The 21,135-nt window shown below is 35.9% G+C and overlaps 1 protein-coding gene across 4 annotated transcripts in view; it reads right to left on the bottom strand.

Annotated features, from left to right (window-relative positions):
• Window positions 1-21,135, bottom strand: part of TRDN (triadin) — a 90,435-nt gene that overhangs the window by 6,366 nt on the left and 62,934 nt on the right. For all 4 annotated transcript variants that reach the window (XM_085314365.1, XM_085314356.1, XM_085314350.1 and 1 more), the window contains exons 5-9: window positions 15,192-15,242; window positions 8,213-8,272; window positions 5,500-5,559; window positions 2,684-2,743; window positions 39-98 (exon numbers count right to left, since the gene is read on the bottom strand). In XM_085314365.1, coding sequence (XP_085170491.1) covers window positions 39-98; window positions 2,684-2,743; window positions 5,500-5,559; window positions 8,213-8,272; window positions 15,192-15,242 — 291 coding nt within the window. The remainder of the gene's footprint in view (window positions 1-38; window positions 99-2,683; window positions 2,744-5,499; window positions 5,560-8,212; window positions 8,273-15,191; window positions 15,243-21,135) is intronic.

The raw sequence follows: 21,135 nt of genomic DNA, 5'->3' as shown, positions 1-21,135 counted from the left end.
AAAATCTGGCAAAAAATCTAATATAAATTTATAAATACCTTTGGAAGGAGCTTTCTTTTCAACTTTTTCATGTCTTTCCACTTTTTCTTTTTGAATTGCTAAAAATGAGCACAATTATATATTAGGGAAAAAAAAGAATAAGAAAATATTTCTAAAATGCAACAATATGCTCAGAAGTTTCACMTTTTTTTGTAGTTCCTTTTTCTTTTTTCTTTTTTCTTAGGTTCACACACTAGGGCAAAAGACTTCAAAATCTCTGTTGAGGATCACCCAACCAAAAGACAAGGCAGGGACACAGATACGGAGCTTTGGGAGGCGTGTTTATACYGCATACTCCATAAGACACAGACTGGTTTTGCTCAAGCTCTGAGCAGACATGGGCTTGTTCTTTTTGTGCTCAAGCCAACAGAAAGCTGTATGACTACGTTAGTCTTCAGGAAAAGGGTTTGTCTTATCTAGAGCTCATTGTCGTACAAATACAGGCACAAGCCTGGTGCTCAGTTCAGAGCCGAGCCAGAGTGAGTTCACGTCTGCACAGGATATGCTGTGTAAACACACGCTGCTCTGACCCAGAAAAACTATCAAAGCTTTATTTGGGGACTTCTATCTTTCCTCTCCTAGTTATCATCCAGAAATATCTTGCAGTAACAAAACAGCCTTAAAAAGTGATTACACTTCTTTCAAGCGACAGCTGTATAAGARCAGCATTCTCTCTTATTGAATTCCAGTCTGGAATTACTGCCTATATGAGGAGCCATAGCTGCTGTTTAGATGGGTTTTGTTTRGATAGCAGTTTCTTAGATGACATCTTTAAATAGCATTCATATCACTGAAGTCTTTTGAGCCTTTCACAGGGGCTGAAGAAATACCCAAGACTGTTTATTAAGCACTGAGAAAAATCTCCTGACTGTAGGGGAAAGTACTTGCAGCTTTTACAGTACGTCAGTCCCCCAGATTTGGCCTGGACCTGAGCGTCCTCATTTCCCAGGGACTCCAAGCTGTTGAAATGGCTCCCCCAGCACTGTCRGTGGCTGATCCAGGTTGGAGCAGACCTCAGACAAAATCGAGGCTAGCCTGGCRATGGAGACAGCTCAGGACGCTGCAGGCCAAAACGTGCCTTAGGAAGCACTTAAGGCAATGAGTGCACTGATGCATTAAATTCACCCACAGCGGCTGATACTGCATCGAAACTATTCTAGGCAGGGTAGCAGGTCTACTTGCCGTAGAAGCAGCAAATCTCCTTAGCTGCTCAAGTGGCCAAAGGGCCAAGAAGATTAATTCGTCATAAAATTTACTAGCTAGTGACTGGAGTCATGGCTGCTGTTAAATACATTAAAGCTCTGAGCGATTATTTGCTTAGCTAGCAGAAGATAAATGGGTATATAAGGGTAGCTGTTTCTTAGGAATATCTCCAGGATTCCCTGAAGCTATTTGCTTTTCAAGACTACACAGACTCTGTGGGCATTTATTTTTTCCRGTTTACTTCAGCGTAATTCCATTAAAAAAAAAAAATCCTATGCTTTCAAATGATATACTGAATGTAGAAGAACCGATCAAATATTTCTTTTAARTATTTCTTTTAACTGGACAATGGCTACCTTTTCTGCTTAAGGCTTCATTCTACTTTTTCTCTCTTCTTACTCCTACTTTATGTTTTCACATTTCTCCTTAGAAGAAGGTTGAGTCAAATAAAGTTTGGTTTGTACATTTGAATTTATATTGATTGAGCAGYTTCAAACAAAATCTAATTAATTCATGTGTCTCATTATCAGCAGCTTAATTTGACTGCAGTAACAGACTGATATTAAGATATATCACTTTTTTTCAGGATTTAACTCTTATTTGAGTAAAAGTAAGAAGGGACAAAGCTTAGAAACTAACTTTGTTATAGGAATATTTGGCTTTCAAAAAGCAAAGCATGTAAGAGAGAGAGGGGAAAAAAGAAAACTGCTGCACAAAAACATTTAAATGGCAAGTAATAATAAATATTAGTCTTAAAAAATGACATGGCAGGGCAAGCTGACTGGACCTTTAAATCCACTCTGTCCAAGCATGGCTAACAGTGGACTTATCAGACAAAAGAACACTGAAACCCATTCCTCACACACAATATTGCTTCAGAATATGTGTGATAATTAGTAGATATATAAATCTYAAGCAAGATTACTTCCACCATGGAGCACAGTACAAATCATGTACTGAAATGAAAAGGTTTTTGCAAAAAAAAAATAAAGGCAAGAGAACAAAAATTTGTTTTTGGATATGATGGAAGACACAGACTGAGAGAAGGTAAATACTGTCACACTTAGGTCTGCACCAGATTGAAAACTGATACACAAGAGAAAGCCTTCTTTGCAGGCAAATTACTGAAACCAATTGTGGAGGGGAAGAAATCAAGGAATGCACATATTAKAGTCATAGACTCATTCCTTTAGCTGCACAACATTGATTCATAACTACCTCTGAGTATTGAAACAAGTGAACTAAACAAGAAATATGTGCTGTGCAAGATTTCAGTCATGAGGAGATTAAGATCTGCTCAAACAAAAGTAAGAAGGACCGAAGAATATACACCACAGACAAGAAGAGATGTATACTTTAGCTACTCATCGCCACATTCTCCCAAACTGAAAAAGCACTAACAATCTAAAACTGTACTACAGCWAATAATAATCAGCATTACCTTTAGAAGGTGCTTTCTTTTCAGGTTTTTCTGGCTTTTCAGGTTTCTCTTTATGTGTAACTAGAAATAAGTAACAACAACATTGTGGTTATTAAAAAAGAGAAATGATGCAAATTAAATGAGAACAAGGAGAAAAAAGAAAATCAAGAAACACATGGCTGGCCATCCAAAGAAACAGAAAAATTTCTTCAGTGGCTGCTGTCTTCTGTTCATGGGATTGTCCCTGTATTTAGCATCTTCATTTTTGTAAAATTTATAGGTTAACTATTCATTTGCGTGGCTTATTCAGGTCTCTACTGAGAAGGAAAGCTACATGTTGTTGTCCTTGTMAGGGTCTTCACTGCAGTGCAGACAGCAGAAAGCCTTGGCATATCATTCCTGTGCCAGATGAATATCACAGCTGAAAACTGTGCTCCTCTCACAGTAAAGTAATATAATGTAAAGTYAGAAGTGTAAATCATTGGTATATGGGGACAAAGAGGAGACTTTGCTTGAGYGGTGAAGCCTTTCTGACCACCAAAGCAAGAGTCTGGTGGGCCATATGTAACTGCTTTTGGAGGAATAGGTATCTTCTGCATCACTTGCAAGTCTGACACAATGTGTATGTGACACAGGGTTTTTCCCTGCATACTTGTGCCCTGGAGTTTTGGATAGCTGGCGTCCTAACAAGCCAAGCATTTGAATTGCAGAAGAACAACCCCTGGAAGAAAATCTACCATCTAAAGTGGCAGGCTTGTGCTTATCTGCTCCATGTGTTTGCCCTGACAGACAAAGAGTTGAACCCTGGACTGTCTCCTGTCTCAGAGATGACTGCTCAAGYCCACCTTCCCAAGGTTACCTACAAGGACGTTCAGCTATTCAGAAGTGGCCTTTGCTCAGGCAAATCTTTCCAGAAAGCCTTCATTGCCACCCTGCAATACATAGAAGCAAATGTGGAACTCTCTCCTCTTGCCCCAAAACAGAATGACTATTTTTCCTTCCTACTCTAAAAAGTCTGTTTCACGTTGAAAAAAAGTGTATTAAAARAAAAAGAAAAATAAACAAAACTTAGGTGAAATGTGAAAGTATTTTGTCTTAATGAATCATGCTCCCCTAAAAAGCGATCTTTTACTTGATCACTTCACTTCTGGGGAGACTTGTTTCCTCTTGAAAAGCTCTGTTTATTAAAAATATTTCATTTAGTAGCTCTTTTGTGAGCAGCACTTGGAGACATGCTTAATGGCACATTAGATCTTTAAAACCTGCAGATCCATAAAACCTAATTATATAGGAAGGATGCTGTAAACTACATGTAAAGACTGCTAAATAACACAGCCCTACCAGGACTTCCTGCTCATTTTTATTAACAAAGTTTCTTTCTTGTTTTTTAATTTTATTTATTAAGATGTTTAAGAGTGGCATTTAGAGGAAGAAGAGGAATACTTAGTCTGAATAGAATAACAAGAAATGTTTTACTACATCAACCGTCAACATGAACAGTGATCGTATGACTTCTGTGTTTGGCATATCAAGACAGCTAAATGGCAGCCATATAATGGGATCTGTTGAGAGTGTCTGGACAAATCACTGAGACCACTCAAGATGTCAAAATATATGATTAGAACTTTCAAAACTTACATACCGTCTCTAGGGTCTATTTCTCCTGAAGTAGGAACGGTATTTCTAGCATGACAGTAATGCCATGAAAGACATTAATCAAGAAGAGTCCTGATTATTTATGTTGTTTACTAGCTTTGTTTATGGGTTTATTTTGGTTTATTGGTATATTTGTTTTTTCTTGTTTATTATTTTGGTTTATTTCTGAAGGATTTTTTGAACTCCACATAATAAATAACAGTTTTACCAGCTAGGAATGATTAAACACTCTAATTAATTACAAATCTAATTRCAATGGTGTTATAACTAATGCTCTTTGGGGTTTTTTGTTTGCTTTTAATTTCTTCTTTGCAAATTGAAGTACAGTATTGTGACTAAGTTTCTGTCTCAGGTTTTACACCCGAGTTGTGCAACACCAGCAGCACAGTGTGTAGTCTGAAGTATTTTCTTAATTGCACTCTGCTTTCCTAACTGTTTGCAGATTAGTGTTGATGCACTAACGTATACATGGGTGTGCAGAGATGATGCTCTGTGTTTTTACCCACTGAGGTACCCTACTGGGACCAAGCATGTGAAAACACTCAGCTGCCTATTTGCTTCTGGCATATTATACCAGGGACAAACAAATGTATGCATGCACATTACTATGTACCCTCAAGCCTTGTGTTTATGGTTCAAAAGAAAGTAACAGTTATTGCAGATAAAGCAGTGTTAGATTCCTGCATATTGCAAATAATTACTTAATGAAATAGTCCTGCCTTGTCCAATATCTATGTATTTGTGCATCCGTTATATTTAAAATGTGTGKTTTTTTTCCCACATCCCCTGCTTCATTACCTTTCTTTACATTTTYTCTAGCTATCAAGGGTGTTAGTTGAATGACTGTATTCACTCAGTAACAACATTTACTGAGAATATTGGAAATACTCCTAGGAAATAATGACTAATGAGTCATTAAAATACTTATCCATAGTCTAAAATATAATATCTCCTGTCTCCCCCCCCCAAAAAAAAAATGCAGAAGGAATACTACTCTGTAGAGAAAGGCTACTCAGTCTGTGTCTCTGTAAATCCTTATATCACCTGATGACACTGCTCATCACAGTCTATAACATTTTTTCCAATCTCAAGGATACATACATTGACATGCAGGGGAATTGAGTTGGTTAGTTGCAGAGCTACTCTAAAATGTAACATAAATAATGACATTAAATCATTACCTGTATGCCTGTCTTTTTTTTCAGGTTTTTCTTGTCTTTCCAATTTGTCTTTGTGTGTCACTAGGAGAGAAGAAGTGTGTTCACATATAAATGGAAATCTATATTAAGAAACAATGTAAGAAACYGAAGTATCAAAAATAATTCTACCAAGATAAGCAATGGGAGAYGAAATGACAAGCTGGAGTTACTAAATTACCCCACGGATGTCTGCCCAGCCTACGTCGTACTACACGGGCAGGAGCAGGCAGGCAGCTCTCTGCCTAACAAGTTACTGTTTATCATCCCAGCCAGGGGAACATGCCTCAGCTGTTTAGCACGGTAACTTTATCGCTTGTGATTGTCTGTCCGCTCCTGAAGATGGTTTTTCAGGAACCTGCCAAGGACTAAGAGCTCACAGTAAATGCTGCCGCCTTCGACCGAAGGAGCGCGTCACCCGGGCCGCCCCATCCTCTGGGGGACACTTGCAACAGCTCAGCGCGTAAGGACACCACGCGCACAAATGACTGCTCGCGCTTGCCGGGTGGCTCAAAACGGGTAAGCAGTAATGAACGCTAGCTGAGATCCCGCCTCAGCAAATGATTTCAGAGCTGTAATCAGATGCCCGGTGTGTGCAAAGTCAAAACTAAMATTTTGACAGGGTAAGCTGTACAGAGCCATCCATCCATTGACATAACCTTTTCCACTTTCTTTACCCAGGAGTTAGCATAAGGATTTTCAAGACAATAAAAAATAAGAAGAGGGAATTTAGAGCACTTCAGAAAAATCAGCTGTGAAACTGCAATCTAGCTTTTATTCTAACTCCTGTGGCGACACTCTCTCAGTTTAGTAAAAACCCATTGTCAAAGAGGAGAAAAAAGGGAAGATCTTTTACCGTATCACAAACTCATATCTAACTGGGAGTGAAATTAAAAAAGCAGAGACCATTGTGAGAGAAGGCTCTCACAATATTTTTTTAGCAACTGAGAGATGAAATACAGGAGAAAGTGAGTTCCTAACTAACTGAGCCATTTCTATGGACAGCTAATTACTTTCTGTGTCATTAGGTAATTTTCCTAAACTTCATCATGGAAGCTGATTAGAAATTAGAATAGGATATTTTTTWCTCTCTTCAGATTCCAATCTTGAAAATAGAACATATTTAAAGTAGACAATAAGCATTTAAAATACGCAGATGTCGCAGAACTTTGAGGGCTCCCAAACAATGAAAYGGCTTTAGAAAGATGTGCATCTATAGTTAAAATTTTAAAATATCTAGTGTGAAAGCAATGATTTTTCATACAATGAACCCAGAGAATCTGTATCTTTAGTAATATTTTAYCATTAATTATAACAGTAGTTCACTAGACAAAATTAAGTAATAATTCATTCACATTAGTACAGGATATASTCCACAGAAGAGCCAGGTAGGAATTATAATAAATGAAGACAGTATAATAATTCTCCTTATTCTTTTTCATGAAACARTTGAAATTTGGTTGAAATCTAATTTTCCTATTCTAAGAAACTTTCAAAAGCATTACCAAATTGTTCTTCTACCAAAGAAAATCCAAGAATTTCCAAAGTTTTCCACAAAGGCAGGAGAAGTCTTGGCAACACATATACCCCTTTATATGGAACACTATAATCTTTCTTTTTTTTCGTTTTGCCAAATGTCAGAAACATTTTCTCTTAGAATTGTTCCATTTTTGAGTAATAAATATTTACTGTAAGGGAAACCTGTATTCATATGTCTGCCATTAACCTCTAGAGTCAGTCTTGCTAATGTGATGTATTTTGAATTCGTTATATAAAATGGAAAAGCTCCAAGCACAGACCACTCGAAAAGCAGTTTTTAATAAGGTGTGTGTTCACTTTTGTTGTGAGATATTTGCTTTCTTGGTCTGAAATAAATCAGCCATGACTGGATTTGGGGGTCTAACGTTTCTTGGGTGCTTATTAAGACCTTTGGCCTATTTGCTTTTCTAGAATGGGAACTTTTTCCAACTACAGATTTTATTCTGTAGTTGAGTAACTCTTCTTAATAAAACTTATGTAAAGGACACGTTTTTCAGGTTTAAAGTGTTTTGACACATCAGTGTGTTCCAACAAAACATCATTTTGTCAAAAASTCCCTCACAAGGGGCAAACTAGGAGGGGGCTCTGAGAGCAGAGAACTAATGAGTTGTGRATGGGGAGGAAGCACTATCCTCATTCTGATTCCCCAAATAGGTTGGTCTGTAATTTAATGTTAGTATACCCCAACAGCAAGTTAGCAAATCTTGTCTAACATTCCCTCACACCCCCAGAAAGGGGCTCAACGGAAATTTTTTTTCAAAGACATGTCTCTGAAGCAGAAAGCCTCCAGGGGCCATGCCCTGTAGGCTATAATTTACTCACTACATTTTGCTCAGAAGTATGCCCAAAGACAAATATTATGTTTGGATTTATTCTGGAGAAATAAAAAGGCACCTATTTATGCTCTGGGCATCTTTTACATAAGTTAATAACACAGCAGAAATGTATTCTTTAATCTATGAACATAAAGTTAGCCTTTCCCTAGAGTGATGTATTCAAAGTGCTTGAGGAGCCTTCATTCTCCTTCCAGCTGTCTTTCACAACACTTCCTTCACCCTTAAACATAATTACAATTTACAAAATGGTCTAAAAGTCAATAGATTAGACTGTTATGAATGATTGGTAAAAAGACAAAGGACATCAAATGCTACATACTTACCCTTTAGGGGTTCCTTCCTTTCATTTTTTTCTTGTTTTTCAGGTTTGTCTTTGTGAATTACTAAATATAAAAAACCAATAAATCAGTAATCTCCAGGTATTATACATACTTATTATTTTACCAAGGTGATATAGAAAAAAATATTTGTAAAATTAAGTAATGGGTTTCAGCTCTGAGTGACAAACACTAGATTGTATATAGCCTTTCTTAATGTCAGTTTTTAATTATAAGTCCAGGAAAAATATTTTTACTTGTTATAGTCTTCAGATGTTGGACCATATTTTTGCAACATAAGTGATTATTCAGCAACCCTAATTTTAATCTGTGGGATCTGTTTTGGTCCCATTACGCAAACACCCTGGGTCTAGGATTTCCAGTGGAGGAAATTATTTTCAGTCCTTGACAGCACTGCTTGCTATTCTTAACAGTAAATGGCTAGCATCTCACTTTCTATGCTCTTTTTTCTTTATTTTTAGATATTACTGCAGCCACAGGATGGACTAGCAAGAATGCATCCTTTTTAATAAGAACATAACATCAGGAAGAACAGATGTTTAAAACAGTCAACTATATGTCCTGCTAGAAGCAAGCAAACTTGAATCCTTAAGGGCTCTGCTGCCTGCCAAGCTTCTAAACCTTGTTTTTGGACACCATCATATTCCACATTATAAGGAGTTAGACAGACAAAAACATTCATTAACAACCTCTGCTACCACTAGGCCTGTCAATAAAAGACCAATGTTTTGAAATTTCAGGGAAAACAATATTTTCTTTGCATTACTTAAGTTTCTGTCAACAAATCATCCACAGAAAACACAACTCTGACTAGAAGATAACAGCGACTTTTATACACAAGCACAGTCATGTTTCTACACACATTAATTTCACCMTACCTGTAGCAAACATCATTTCATAGAGGTACAGGTATATTTTTGGTGAGTAAATRTTTCCTCATTAAAAAATAGATTTATGTTTCTTTAGGAAAAATCATTGCAAACATTCAGTAATTGCATAATGTCTTTACATGTGTTTTCATTACCCAAAAACACTTCCAGTTATAATAGGTAAATTACTGTTAGTATCAATTAATAATACAATGGAAAGATATCGAGGTGAGATTTTTCAAAGCCCGTAAGGAATATGGACAGCCAATTTATACTGAAATAAACAAGCTCTGAAAAACAAAGCAACAATGTATTATTGCATGAATTACAAACTCTATAATTCATGCAATTGTTTTTGGACCTCTTGTAGCATACCATGGAAAAGCAGTCTCCTGGGTCTCTATGTCCTATAGAACTTAGGCCATTAATATTTTTTCATGATACAGTGGTTGAAACAGTAGTATGCTCTTACATGGCAGCTTTGTATTAGCAAACACAGGCACAGTGCAAAACATTTCTAGCCMAAGTGTTGCCAATTTGGGATAGGACAGCAGAACAGTTTTGCAAACAGTAGCTCTCTAATGGTCAACATCTGTGATGCACGAGCTTCTGTRCATCTGACAAAAGTCCTTGTAGTCTCTGTGCCAAAAAGTATAGCTGAACTATGCAGAACAGAGTGATAATAGAAAAGCTTAGCCACTAAGCATCAAACTTKTGTGAAGGATCATCCTTCAAAAACTGTTTTTTCATTCCCCATAACATCTTCCTGTTTCATGCTTTGGAAGAAAGCAAAATGAGCCTTGAAAGGCATGAACTCCACGAAGCATCAGTGGACATTAAAGTGKACATAAATGTTATTCAAGGTTCGTTTCCATTGTAAAAATGGTATAAAGGTGCTCAAACACAAGGAAATATTAATATTTGTATGGACCTCACAGTAAAAACATGGAGAGGAGATCAGCTGGCTCCTTCCYGAGAAATTAAAGTAGCTTGATATATCTGGGCAGAGAGCCTGGAATGTGGATAAGCAGACACCAGGCTGGCATAAGCGTAAACTATTTTTCTCTTCCCAACGATAGGCTGAAGGTGTTCTCTAATTAGTCCAAGAGCCCTATCCTGTGTGTTGATACCACCACAGCCTCAGCGTATGCTAATCTCAGATTGTAGTGTTTACCTCATATGGACATGATCAGAGCTGTAGCGTTTGGGTAAGAGCTTATCTGGGAAGGGCAGGTGCTACCAAAATTAAAGGATTCACATTCCGGGACTGTGATGCCTGGCCATTTTTGCCTCTTCAATCACAATGCAGCAGGGAGACCAAAGTCCAGTGAAGCTTCTGATTTGACAAAATGTAAATAAAATTTTTCTTTTATAAATTAACTCTTGGGCTTTTCCCTCTGAAATATTTTCATGTTCAGCTTTGTATGGAGAAACTTAGAAGCTGTCATACGAAATACTTCCTTTGTAGAGGTCTTTTCCAGGTCCAGTTGCCTGGAATTCTTTTTCTTTCTGGAGGGCCTAATACATCCCCTTTTCTAAGCCCCCAGTGTTTATGAGGACTCAGAGAACGGTCAAGAAAGAACAAGGATTAGGTTTCAGAAACAAGACAAGCCAGCCATAGTACCATGTATCTGGAAAACAAACCAGAATAAATGCAACATTTTTGCAATTTTTGCATATATAAAACAAAGAGAATGCATATAAACATGTTTTTAAGGCTGCTAAGTCAAACATTCTTCAGCTGAAAAATGCCAGAACTAAAACTGCTAATTCAACCATTTTATTTGCTTTAAGAAACACAATGTAATTAAAAGATCATCTCTCTTTCTCTCTCTTTTTTTAATTTTTTAGGATGCCTGATTTACCCAGAAAAATAAGCAGAATAATTAAAATTACTTTTATAACAATTTTGTAAGTTGAGAATTTTGCATAACTTCACTGAATTTGCTTGGACTGCCTTGCAAATATTAAGAAGTATTAGCTCAGAATGAACTGTTATTAGCATTGTAAAAAATATCCCAACCCAATTTTCACTAACCTAGATTTTGGAAATTGCTGAAACATTTTAATGTGACTTTGAATGAAAATTCCGCCTGAGGCAAAGAGCCAAGCATGAAAAATTTCATCTTGAATGACTGGAGTGTGGTAAATTTATAACTAATCTAAAATAGGAACTTATAATGGAAATTTTTAAGGTAATTTAAGAATATATTCCAAACTTAATCATATAAGGTTTGCTATCCACTTCAAAAACTTTAAAGACAAGAAGTATGGTTTATATGCAGGATATTTCCCAAAATTTCTGTTATCTAATTGTATATTTGATTTGCATCAAATAGAAGAAATAGTGAAGGGGAAACCAGATTTAGTTTTTTTAGTTGAAGAGTTTAAGAGAATATGGGCTAATGTTTCCTTACCCAAAAAAGCAAGTGCAAAAAGAAGAGCTGTAATAAGGAGGCATTAATTCCATACTAAAAGAAGTAAAAATAGTTCCCAGCTGAGCAAGTCTCAGTTTGCTGCTTTGTATAAAGACAGGAGATGAGTGTGATACGCAGGAAGCAGAGACTGGTTGCTCTAGCTAACTAAGGGCTTGCCTATAGAGGAACACTCGGGAAAGTCGAGATGAATGAATGAATACGATGAAATTAAAGTGCATTAGTTGGACTGAATTAAATCTCTGTGCAGACGCTCTTATTCAGAAGTAAAGCAGTCTTAGAAGGCTATAACTTAATCCTACTTTAAAGAATCCTCAAAAAAACTCAACCAAACAGAAAAACACAACCAAACAAAAATTCCAATTTTATCCAGAGAGTGGCATAGGCTTCCAAATCCGTGTAATAATCTAAGGAAACTCCAGTAGTTTACAAGTTGTGGAAACACTTAAACCCATTACCTTGATTATCTGTGAAGAGGGATAGGCTTGCCTCTCTGCTTGCCCAGGCCTGCCCCAAACATGCAAAAACTTCTCTCTGCAATTCCTAACCCTGAGCTGGATTTAGCCCTTCAACACTGAATGTAAATGTCTATAGAAGAGCTAAATAATTTCTCAAGACTTATGTGTATATACAGTTTAAAAATAGATTCAACTATGACAATCAGACAGTTTGACACCCATCTGAACTGAATCTAGGTTTGACTGCTTCTGGTACTAGTCAAACAACCTACAGCACTGGCTTCACCATGGGCTACCATAAACCCATACAGCTAAATAACTGCTTCACAGCTTTATCCTGAGTTACCACAGCTGCATTGCTCTCTGTACTCATGCTGCTTAGTTTAAAGTTAGCTCAAGTGCACCTACAGATATGCCTCYAGATATCACAGTAGACAGGCCCTGTGTCAAATGTAAATATGCTATTTAACTTGCTAATTCTGTCYGGCTTTTTGGGTTGCTACTACATTGTGGATATGTATGGTCCAACTCTATTTAACTACTTAGCTGTCTCGAATACATTCTCTTCCTGCTACAGCAAATTAAATTATGGAGAGATATTATATTTGTCTTCATAATCTGATAATTTATCTGTACACTAAAAAACAAACAGCTTTATTCTATTATGTTTAATATTTGCATTATCAGTCTGGCCCTATTAGCAAGTTGGTGGGGTAGGAGGGATGGATATGTGTGATGCGTAGTAAATGAAATAGTTTTGGGACTGAAATCTATTTGTAAAATCAGGCTGAGTTCAGCAATACTTTCTGCAAAGAACAGAAAGGCTTGTCCTAATTCAGGGAGACACCAATATCTTTCCTTAAATCACTGTGTTTTAATGCATGACTATCAGAGGTTGCATTTCATCACCACRTGGTCTTTTTTGATCCCTCACTCTATCAGCAGTGTATTAGTGAACTATATATCAGAAAACCCACACTATATACACAGTAAATCAATCTTTTCCCACRCCTCCTCGAATAACTGTAGTAATAGGAGCTATTCTTCCCTAGGRATACAGGTTAATTAATTTCACTGCTAATTCCATGTTTCCATTAGAAACGGAGGTGATATTATCAGTTCATTCGGGTTACCGTTATACCATGCTCTTCCTTTAGATAGAGATTATATACTTTTACATACTTTTCTTCAACACATTTTACTATTGTTCTTCCCCTATTGCCAAAGTATTGCATGTTTACCCCTTAGTCACTGACTGTAATAATGGCTGTATTTCTTCCTGTACAGCTCTGAGCGATGCTGGCCCTTGTGAAAATACTAATATATGAAATAGCAAACTGGAAAGACCCCATTATAATAGAGAATTTATGTTTCTCTATACATGCAATCATGAAGTAAACTAATTTTATTGCTCTTAAGCACAAGCAAGTTCTCTGTTAATCAGTTCTCAAAATCTTTCTTTTCAGACTTAAATTGAATAAATACAATGATAGAATTTATTACTGATTGTTTATCCAAATATTTAACTATAGGCAAAGATTAGTGCAGAAGTTTTCCTGACTCTTCATATGATAAGAACCTGTTTTGTAGTTTCTGCTACTTCCATCTGGAATTTCCATTCCCTATACCTACTTCTGATAATTTTGTATAATCTTTTCAAAATCAGGCTAATAGAGCTCCCAAGGTTCACAGGAACCTTGGAGATTCGACTTGGGCGGGGGGGGAGTTGACCTTTCAAAAATATACCTAAAAYTATTTCTATGTGTCTGGTATCCATACGTTTGGATAAAGGATTAAAATTTTTCTTAGAGTATTTGCTTCTATTAGAAAGATTCATTTTATGTCTATATTTTTCGTATTAAAAAACTTCAAAAAATTGCATGTGAATATGCTTACTGGACATACATTAGAGGGTAACAATAAAACTTCCTAAAGAATCATATCTATATCATGCTTTAGCCTGATGCCAAATGGAGCTTTTGTTGTTGCAGTTACTCCTCTGGTGTGCAAGATGCCTCTCGTGGGCTAAGTATGAGAACTAAGAATAGAAAAATTCTTTCTCTTGAGCTTCAGTAAGTGACTCCGTAATTTAAGACTGTGTTATAAAGCATATGCATAAAGGGACTTAAGTAATGACACCTGAATGCTTTTTTCTGGCATCTTATAATTTCTCAGTGATCACCTCTGCAACATTAATGTTCTTTTAATGTTAGGCAATGCTTTTCTATACTGAGTTAGATAGTACACAAGAGGCTACTTTGGTCAAGGCTGCAAATTCATTTATGTTTCTAGAATATAATGCTTGAAAAGTCTCTGACTGGGATCTCTTGCTAGTGGATCTGAGTTTATTATCACCCAGCTAGTCAACTGATACTCTAAAAAAATTTATTCCTTACCATGTGATTTACTAAGTAGTTGGGAAAGAGTTCTAGGAACTCCAAATGACCCTGATTAGCACAGAACTGGAAAGCTAGCACTAGACCTGTGAAATACCATAAAGACTTATAGAGAATATATATAAAATAAATATACATGCATGAGGGAGTATGTATGTGTATTCATATATATTTTTAATAAGCTTCTTTCCTGCTCCCTCCTGCCATTACCAAGCATAGCACTGGCTCATCAGAGAGATGCTCATCAAATTTTATGCAGTCTAACCTTTACAGAAGAGGCTCTATTAGGCAAAAAACTGCAAGTCTCAGGAAACTTCTCTGTTTACACACCCTCTGAAAACCAGTCCAAACCAGTTCCTCCATGGATTTTTGGAGAGGGCCAGTTAGAGGAGATTATACACTCTGAAAACGAATTGGTTCTTAAAATGGAAGCCTTTCTTATCTCTGGTTTGCACCTGGCTCACTATTAAGTAGGGCTTCCTAACTTGGAGCGCACCCACTGGCCCATAAATTTGCTTTCTTCCCGACCCAACACACTTCACATGTTTTGCACCAGAGGAAGTTCATTAGACTCCTGGATAAGTTTGGGCAGGAGAATCTTATTTGGAATGTGCATTTACAATATAGCCACACAAATATAAAATGCCCCAATCCATTAATGCTTAAACTGTGGTATACATTCCGTTTTGACCATTTATAATCTGTGTATCTTTGAATGCTTTTATAATATAACAGTGATAAAATATGTAGTTCATAAATATATTATATATTACACATCATACCAACATAAACATAAAAAAAATTACCTTTTGGTGATGTTCGTTTCTCATGTCTCTCAGGTTTCTCTTTATGAATTTCTGGAAATAATATAATGTAGAGTTTATTTATCAATGTTAAAAGACTTTTCACACAGAAAAATATACATTCTAAAAATAAAAATAACTAAATACTTCAACTATCATAACAGAACTATGTCTTTTTCATCTATGTATTCAGAATTATATACAATAAAGAATTTTTATACATATATAGAGAGACATTCAAACAGAACATATATGGACAAAAATGATAATATTAAATKACTTTAATAATTATTCCATTTTAAATTAACTAACAACTCCTTATTAAGTCAAGAATAGGTTTTGCAACAGCTATACAGTAACAAAGAGTGCTCACGAATCACAAAAAATATGCTTTTACTAAGCATTTTTCTGTATCTATCTCTAGTTATTTACCAAGATTAGTATTTTATGTTTTCCAATATACCTTTGGAAGGGAAAATGTTCTTTTTATTGCATTTTCTAAATTTTGTAACATTCCAACAGTTGATTGGTAGCCCTACCACACAATAAAAGATAGACTCAATGTTGTATACAAATTACAAACAGAGATAAAAGTTCCTCGGTTAGGGATCAGTCTCTGAGAATGACTCATTTAAATCATGTTATATACCAAAGGACATTTAATAAATCCACTAGCTGATACCTACCTTATTAGAGAGAAAGTGCTACAATATTTATCTGACCTCTTGCTATACTACTTTTTCTGAACAAAATTCCTCACCTGTGACACTGATGTTTTATTACTGCTGTACACCTCTGTACTTGATTATTTTTCTACTGTCCTTATCTTGTCAAAAAAACTCAGATAATACAGAAAATGCAAAATATGTAAATGAAGAAAAGGAAAAATAGAAGTAAATCAAGTTTGCTTAGCACTATTTACATTCAGTGGGTAAAATGTAAAGGTCTTTTATGATGAGTGTCTAATAAGCTATTAAGAATACATAGAGTGTCTGGTTTATGGTAATATGCATATATCTCCTGCAGTGGGAAACTGATATAAAATATTGGATCAAATTCACCTTTGTAAAAAAGCATATGCAAATCATACCAGACTCTACAGGAGGTGAATCCTTGCTTCTTAGGGTTGGATTTGGTCTGCAGGATACAAATAACAAGAACTCTACCCCCAAAATTAATCCAACAGAGAAAAAGTTGTGTGTATTCCATCTACTGAACTTTAAGGAGCCACTCTACTCTCTACTGAAGGCAACAGAAATATTCCATTTATCTGATAGGTGTAACAGAATCCTAAATAGATACAGTGTAAAATTATATTTTCACTTTCCAGCACTCTGATCTGTGCACAGGTCACTGAGAATAAATATAGAATGTTTATATCTAGTAGTATTTATCATTCAGAATAGTGACTGTATCTAGTTTGCAAGAAACGTAACTATACTATAGCATCAGTCTATGTTGCCTTCAGAAAGAGAAGACATTATTTTATCAAGGAGATATAGCATAACAAATGCTAAAATATGTATCACTGTCACCATCTATCTATGGTAGCATAATTAAGCTAATTATATTATGTCGACAAGCCAAAAGAACGTTTTATTCCATTTCCATCTTGTACTTTGCAGCCTGGGTGTGCAGTTCATTTATTGTTCTGCAAACCTCTAATGGAAGAAATCAAGCCACATTGATTTATTGTATTTCAACCGTTGTTTTTTTTTTCTTTCTTTCTTTTCTCATCTGCTGAGAGAATCCGGTTGCTAGATGTTCATACATTTCTCACTTGTTTTGTTTAAAAGGATGCATAAACTGGTTTTGGCAACATAATGCATGTGCCTCAGTGTTTGACAAGGTTGATCTACAGGCAGAGGACATCTTCCTTACTCTGAAAACTTCTGTATTGTTCTGCATGCAACCACTCTAGATTGCTTCCAAACCTGTCATTTTAAGACAGAAGAGCCATTTCCTCTACACAGCAATATACAGTGGAGACTTACCTCAAGCAAATCAACGAGACATCCTGCATACAGATATAAATGTAGCTCATGAAGTGAGAATTCATTATTCTGCAGCTAGAGTCATGTAATAGGTTGCTTATCTTAAACTCTCAGTTCCACTAGCTCCATCTATTTCATGTCTCACTGTACAAAATAGGCCTTTTTAAATTGAAAAAATAAGTATACATCATTATTTTAAAAAGCTTTTTCTTTCTTTCTTTCTATGTTTTTAATTGCTAATTTGACTAGGAAAAGTATAAGGAACAATGACTTTAGAACTGGCTGTTTAAACTGGCCCCTTGGAGCTTATTTGACACAAGCACCTCAATAAGCTACTTAAAAAAAAGATATTTACTAGACAGCAGCATTCAGAAATCTCATCTAACTTGCTGCTACAATTATGATACCACACATGTAACAATCCTCCCCAAATTCCTTGAAGTGAAATGCATCTTCATAATATATTAAGTGAGTGTATATATATTTTTATATATTGCAAAATTTGCCATCATTAAGATCTCCTCACGAGCTCCTCATAGTTTGAACCACCATAAAATATTGCAGCCTAGAAGAGATCAACCCTGATAATATYACAACCTAAATTTTGCTAGCATAAATAAATGTAGTTTCTATATATGCTGATCTTGATCAACTTACAAGGCAAAAAATAGTAGCTGCTAGCCAGCACCAAAATATTTAAAATATGGAAACACATTAGATTATTGTATTGAGATTTTTTTCTATTCTGAGAGTTTTGATACTCTCTGCCTTATCCTTTATGACAAATAGCTTTAATTTTCTAGTAATCATATCTTATTGCTGAGTTGACAAAGCGGCTATAATATCATAGAAGACTTACATGGCCAGTTTAAAGCATGTAATTTATCTCTATCAGTGTGACACATTGTTAATAAATCCTAAATATTATGAATTCGTGTTTAGAAAAATGACAGAATCAAGCAGCAGTGAGGAYAATCTTTGTCACCACGGCAACCATCCTGATTCTTTATGAGATGACAGCACAGTTTATTAAATTATTGCAAGGGAGTATGTATTTTAAAAGCTGTATTTCATTGTTTGKTTTTTTTTTCAGTTATCAAGTAGACATGAAAAATTATCTTCCACTCATGTTTCTTGGGTTTTGAACGGATAAGTACTTTATTTCCTTAAATATAGATACTGCTTGACAGGGACTTCTCTAGACCTCGAGTGCTGTTAAGATATGCAGAAAATATAGGGTACTTGTTTAAAATAAGTCAAAGAAGGAAAGTTAGGAGCCTTATCACTGACCATTTTAAGATGCTGACATGAGATGTATTCCACTACATTGGTAGCAGGCCAATATATCTATGTGCTGTTTACCCAAGACTAGCCCATACAGTCATTTGAAGGCCAGAATTGCAAGCAGCTTTACTGAAATCCCTGGTGAACATGCAGTTTGGACAGAAGATTTTCCCCATCCCACATCACGATAATTTTCTTTATCAAGAGTTGCACAAAAGGCTTGCCCTGACCACAGACTAGAAACTCCCRGTAAGATTAGGGTTGGAGAAAAAAAGAAAATTAAAGCTCCCTGAATCAATTCGAGCTAGTGGTGTTCTCTCAACACAGTTTAACTTTGCACCAGCATGCATAAAGAAGCATGGTGCCTTCATGGTAAGGCAMAAGGAGATTTTTACGTTCCCATTAACAGAGTTCCCTCCTTAGTCTCTTTTTTTCAGCATTCTTGTTTTTGAGCTGGATTTTCTGTTTTCTCCTTGCTTAATATAATAAATAATATAGTACTATTTCTAATTATTTTAAAGTCATTGTATTATGGTAGCACTTATGGCCTCAGCAGATGTCCCAGATGTATCAGTTTAGGTACCATATGTAGTTATAATATGACATGATATCCCCTCCACTATAACGTGGGAGTTCAACCTTTACTGACAAACTAGGTTATGTTATTTTTCCTAGTGGGAGAGGGTGGTCCTGGAGTGGTGAGTAGAAGCTAGCGTTGCTAAAAGAAGCTCCTAGTCCCTTCTCCTTACTGAATTTCCATTTTATGGCTCAAATATACCTTAAAAATTMCAATCAACTAGCCAGAAAGAATAATAATTAAAAAAAATAATAATGATGTGAGCAGCTAAAAATGAGCAAGAAAAAGAAATATTATCCCCACCTGAAAACACAAAAATGATTTACCCATAGCTACTCAGAAAGTCAGCAAAAACTGGGAATTTAACTCTGATTTCTGACACTCCATATTATCCCCTCATGCATCCTGCTTCTATTTCAATAGTGCAGTCAGGATGGAAGATAGGTTTAACGTCTCTGCTTTTTAAAGGTATAGTTGAAYAGATGGAACTTGATTAGTAATGAAAATATGTTACTCTTTTTAAGCAAATTGTACTATTTGGTCTTCATTTGCATACTCAACACAATGATATGTGCCTTTAGAGCTTTGACATTCTTTTATAATATCTAAACGTGAAAAGGAAAATAAGTCCTAATCACAGTTCTGGTGAACCAGAGGTTAATAATTTACCTTTGAGCAACCCAAACCCTTACAGCAGTTGCCAGAAGTTTAATGGGACTATAGCCTTGCTAATTTATCAAGACTAATTGGTAGCAGGCAGCTGATTATTCTGAAGAGTTGGTGGAGATAGATACTGAGGGCAAGGCAGGAGTGAGTGGTGTTAAGAGCTTTAGAAGATGAGAGGAATGTCATTTCTAATGTGTTTCTAGATGCTGTCTGTATAAAGAATTGTAGTCAAATCTCTTGCTGCTGGTATCCTCAGGAGAAATTTGCAATTGTGCAGCTGAAGTCTATTTTTAATCTAGATAGTACCAGCTGGTGAGGGTGACAGTTATCCTTTTGGGGCTAGAGGGAGAATAAAGGAAATTGTGCATTAGAGCAACTTCTAGCAAACTACTAATACATCATGTAGCTATACTCTAGAGGAAAAAAACAAGTTTTGCAACAGGCATAATGGAAAAATATAAGAACAGGAAATATTTCTAATTGAGGATTCAAACTGGTAGATTATGCCTATATCCAGGAACCAAGGTTAGCGTAACTGAAGGGTTTAGGCACTAACGTTCAGTGTTTGAAAGTGTATGACATGCATGACTAATTTAAGTGACTTTCCTCGCAGCTTGCTAGTAGTATAATGTTATTCCCAGTGTTTTCTTAGATCTTAACCTGTTCTGAGGATTCATAGCAGCTTCAGGTTGAGATACATAACAATTTTTCCTGTAGTCATGTGTCTAAGATCTTTCTTGAAAGTGTAACAGGATATGAATTGCTTACTGATGAAGATGCTGAAAGGCTTGTGTGCTCACTCGCTAAGTGAGATAGCAGATCACAGTGCCTTTTAAGTACAAAGATTTCAAAATCTATCTCCATCTCTTTGGAAAAATGCTGTAATCAATTCACTACAACTTATTTAAAGGACATCATAACTTCATAATTTTCTTTTTCTTTCATGTTTTTCAGCATTATATACAGTATCTCTTTTGTTTGTTGCCCCATAAGACTAGTTTTGACAAAAGTCACAGAAGACTACTTCAGGTTCCCCTTAGTTGAAATTCTCTGCTCGGACAAAACAGCATGCTGGTCTAAAATGTAAAGCTTGCTGTGAAGTGACTTTGGTCCTAAACCTATTCAGCAAAGCTCAGCTACTTCATAGTAGGTTCCTCTCTTTCCTCTTCTTGATATCTTATCTAGCATAGCTAAGCAGCTACCACAGATACAGAGAACATGACCCTCAAGTATTTCTTAACAATTTACCTATCTTGAGTAGCATACAGCAAACAAGCAGATTTTATGTTTCCTTATAAATATAAAATTTTACACGACCTTCTTCATTATACCAAAATAGGACAAAAATAGATAGATAAGATTCTGGTTCAACAGATGTTAAGTTGCTTACACACTGTTGTAGCTTCACCAGTCCAAAATACAAATT

Source organism: Rhea americana, unplaced genomic scaffold (assembly GCF_003343005.1).
Source record: "Rhea americana isolate MKP2758 unplaced genomic scaffold, rheAme1 scaffold_110, whole genome shotgun sequence".
In the NCBI taxonomy this organism is placed as follows: Eukaryota; Metazoa; Chordata; class Aves; order Rheiformes; family Rheidae; genus Rhea; species Rhea americana.
This window is presented reverse-complemented; position numbering and strand designations above follow the sequence as displayed.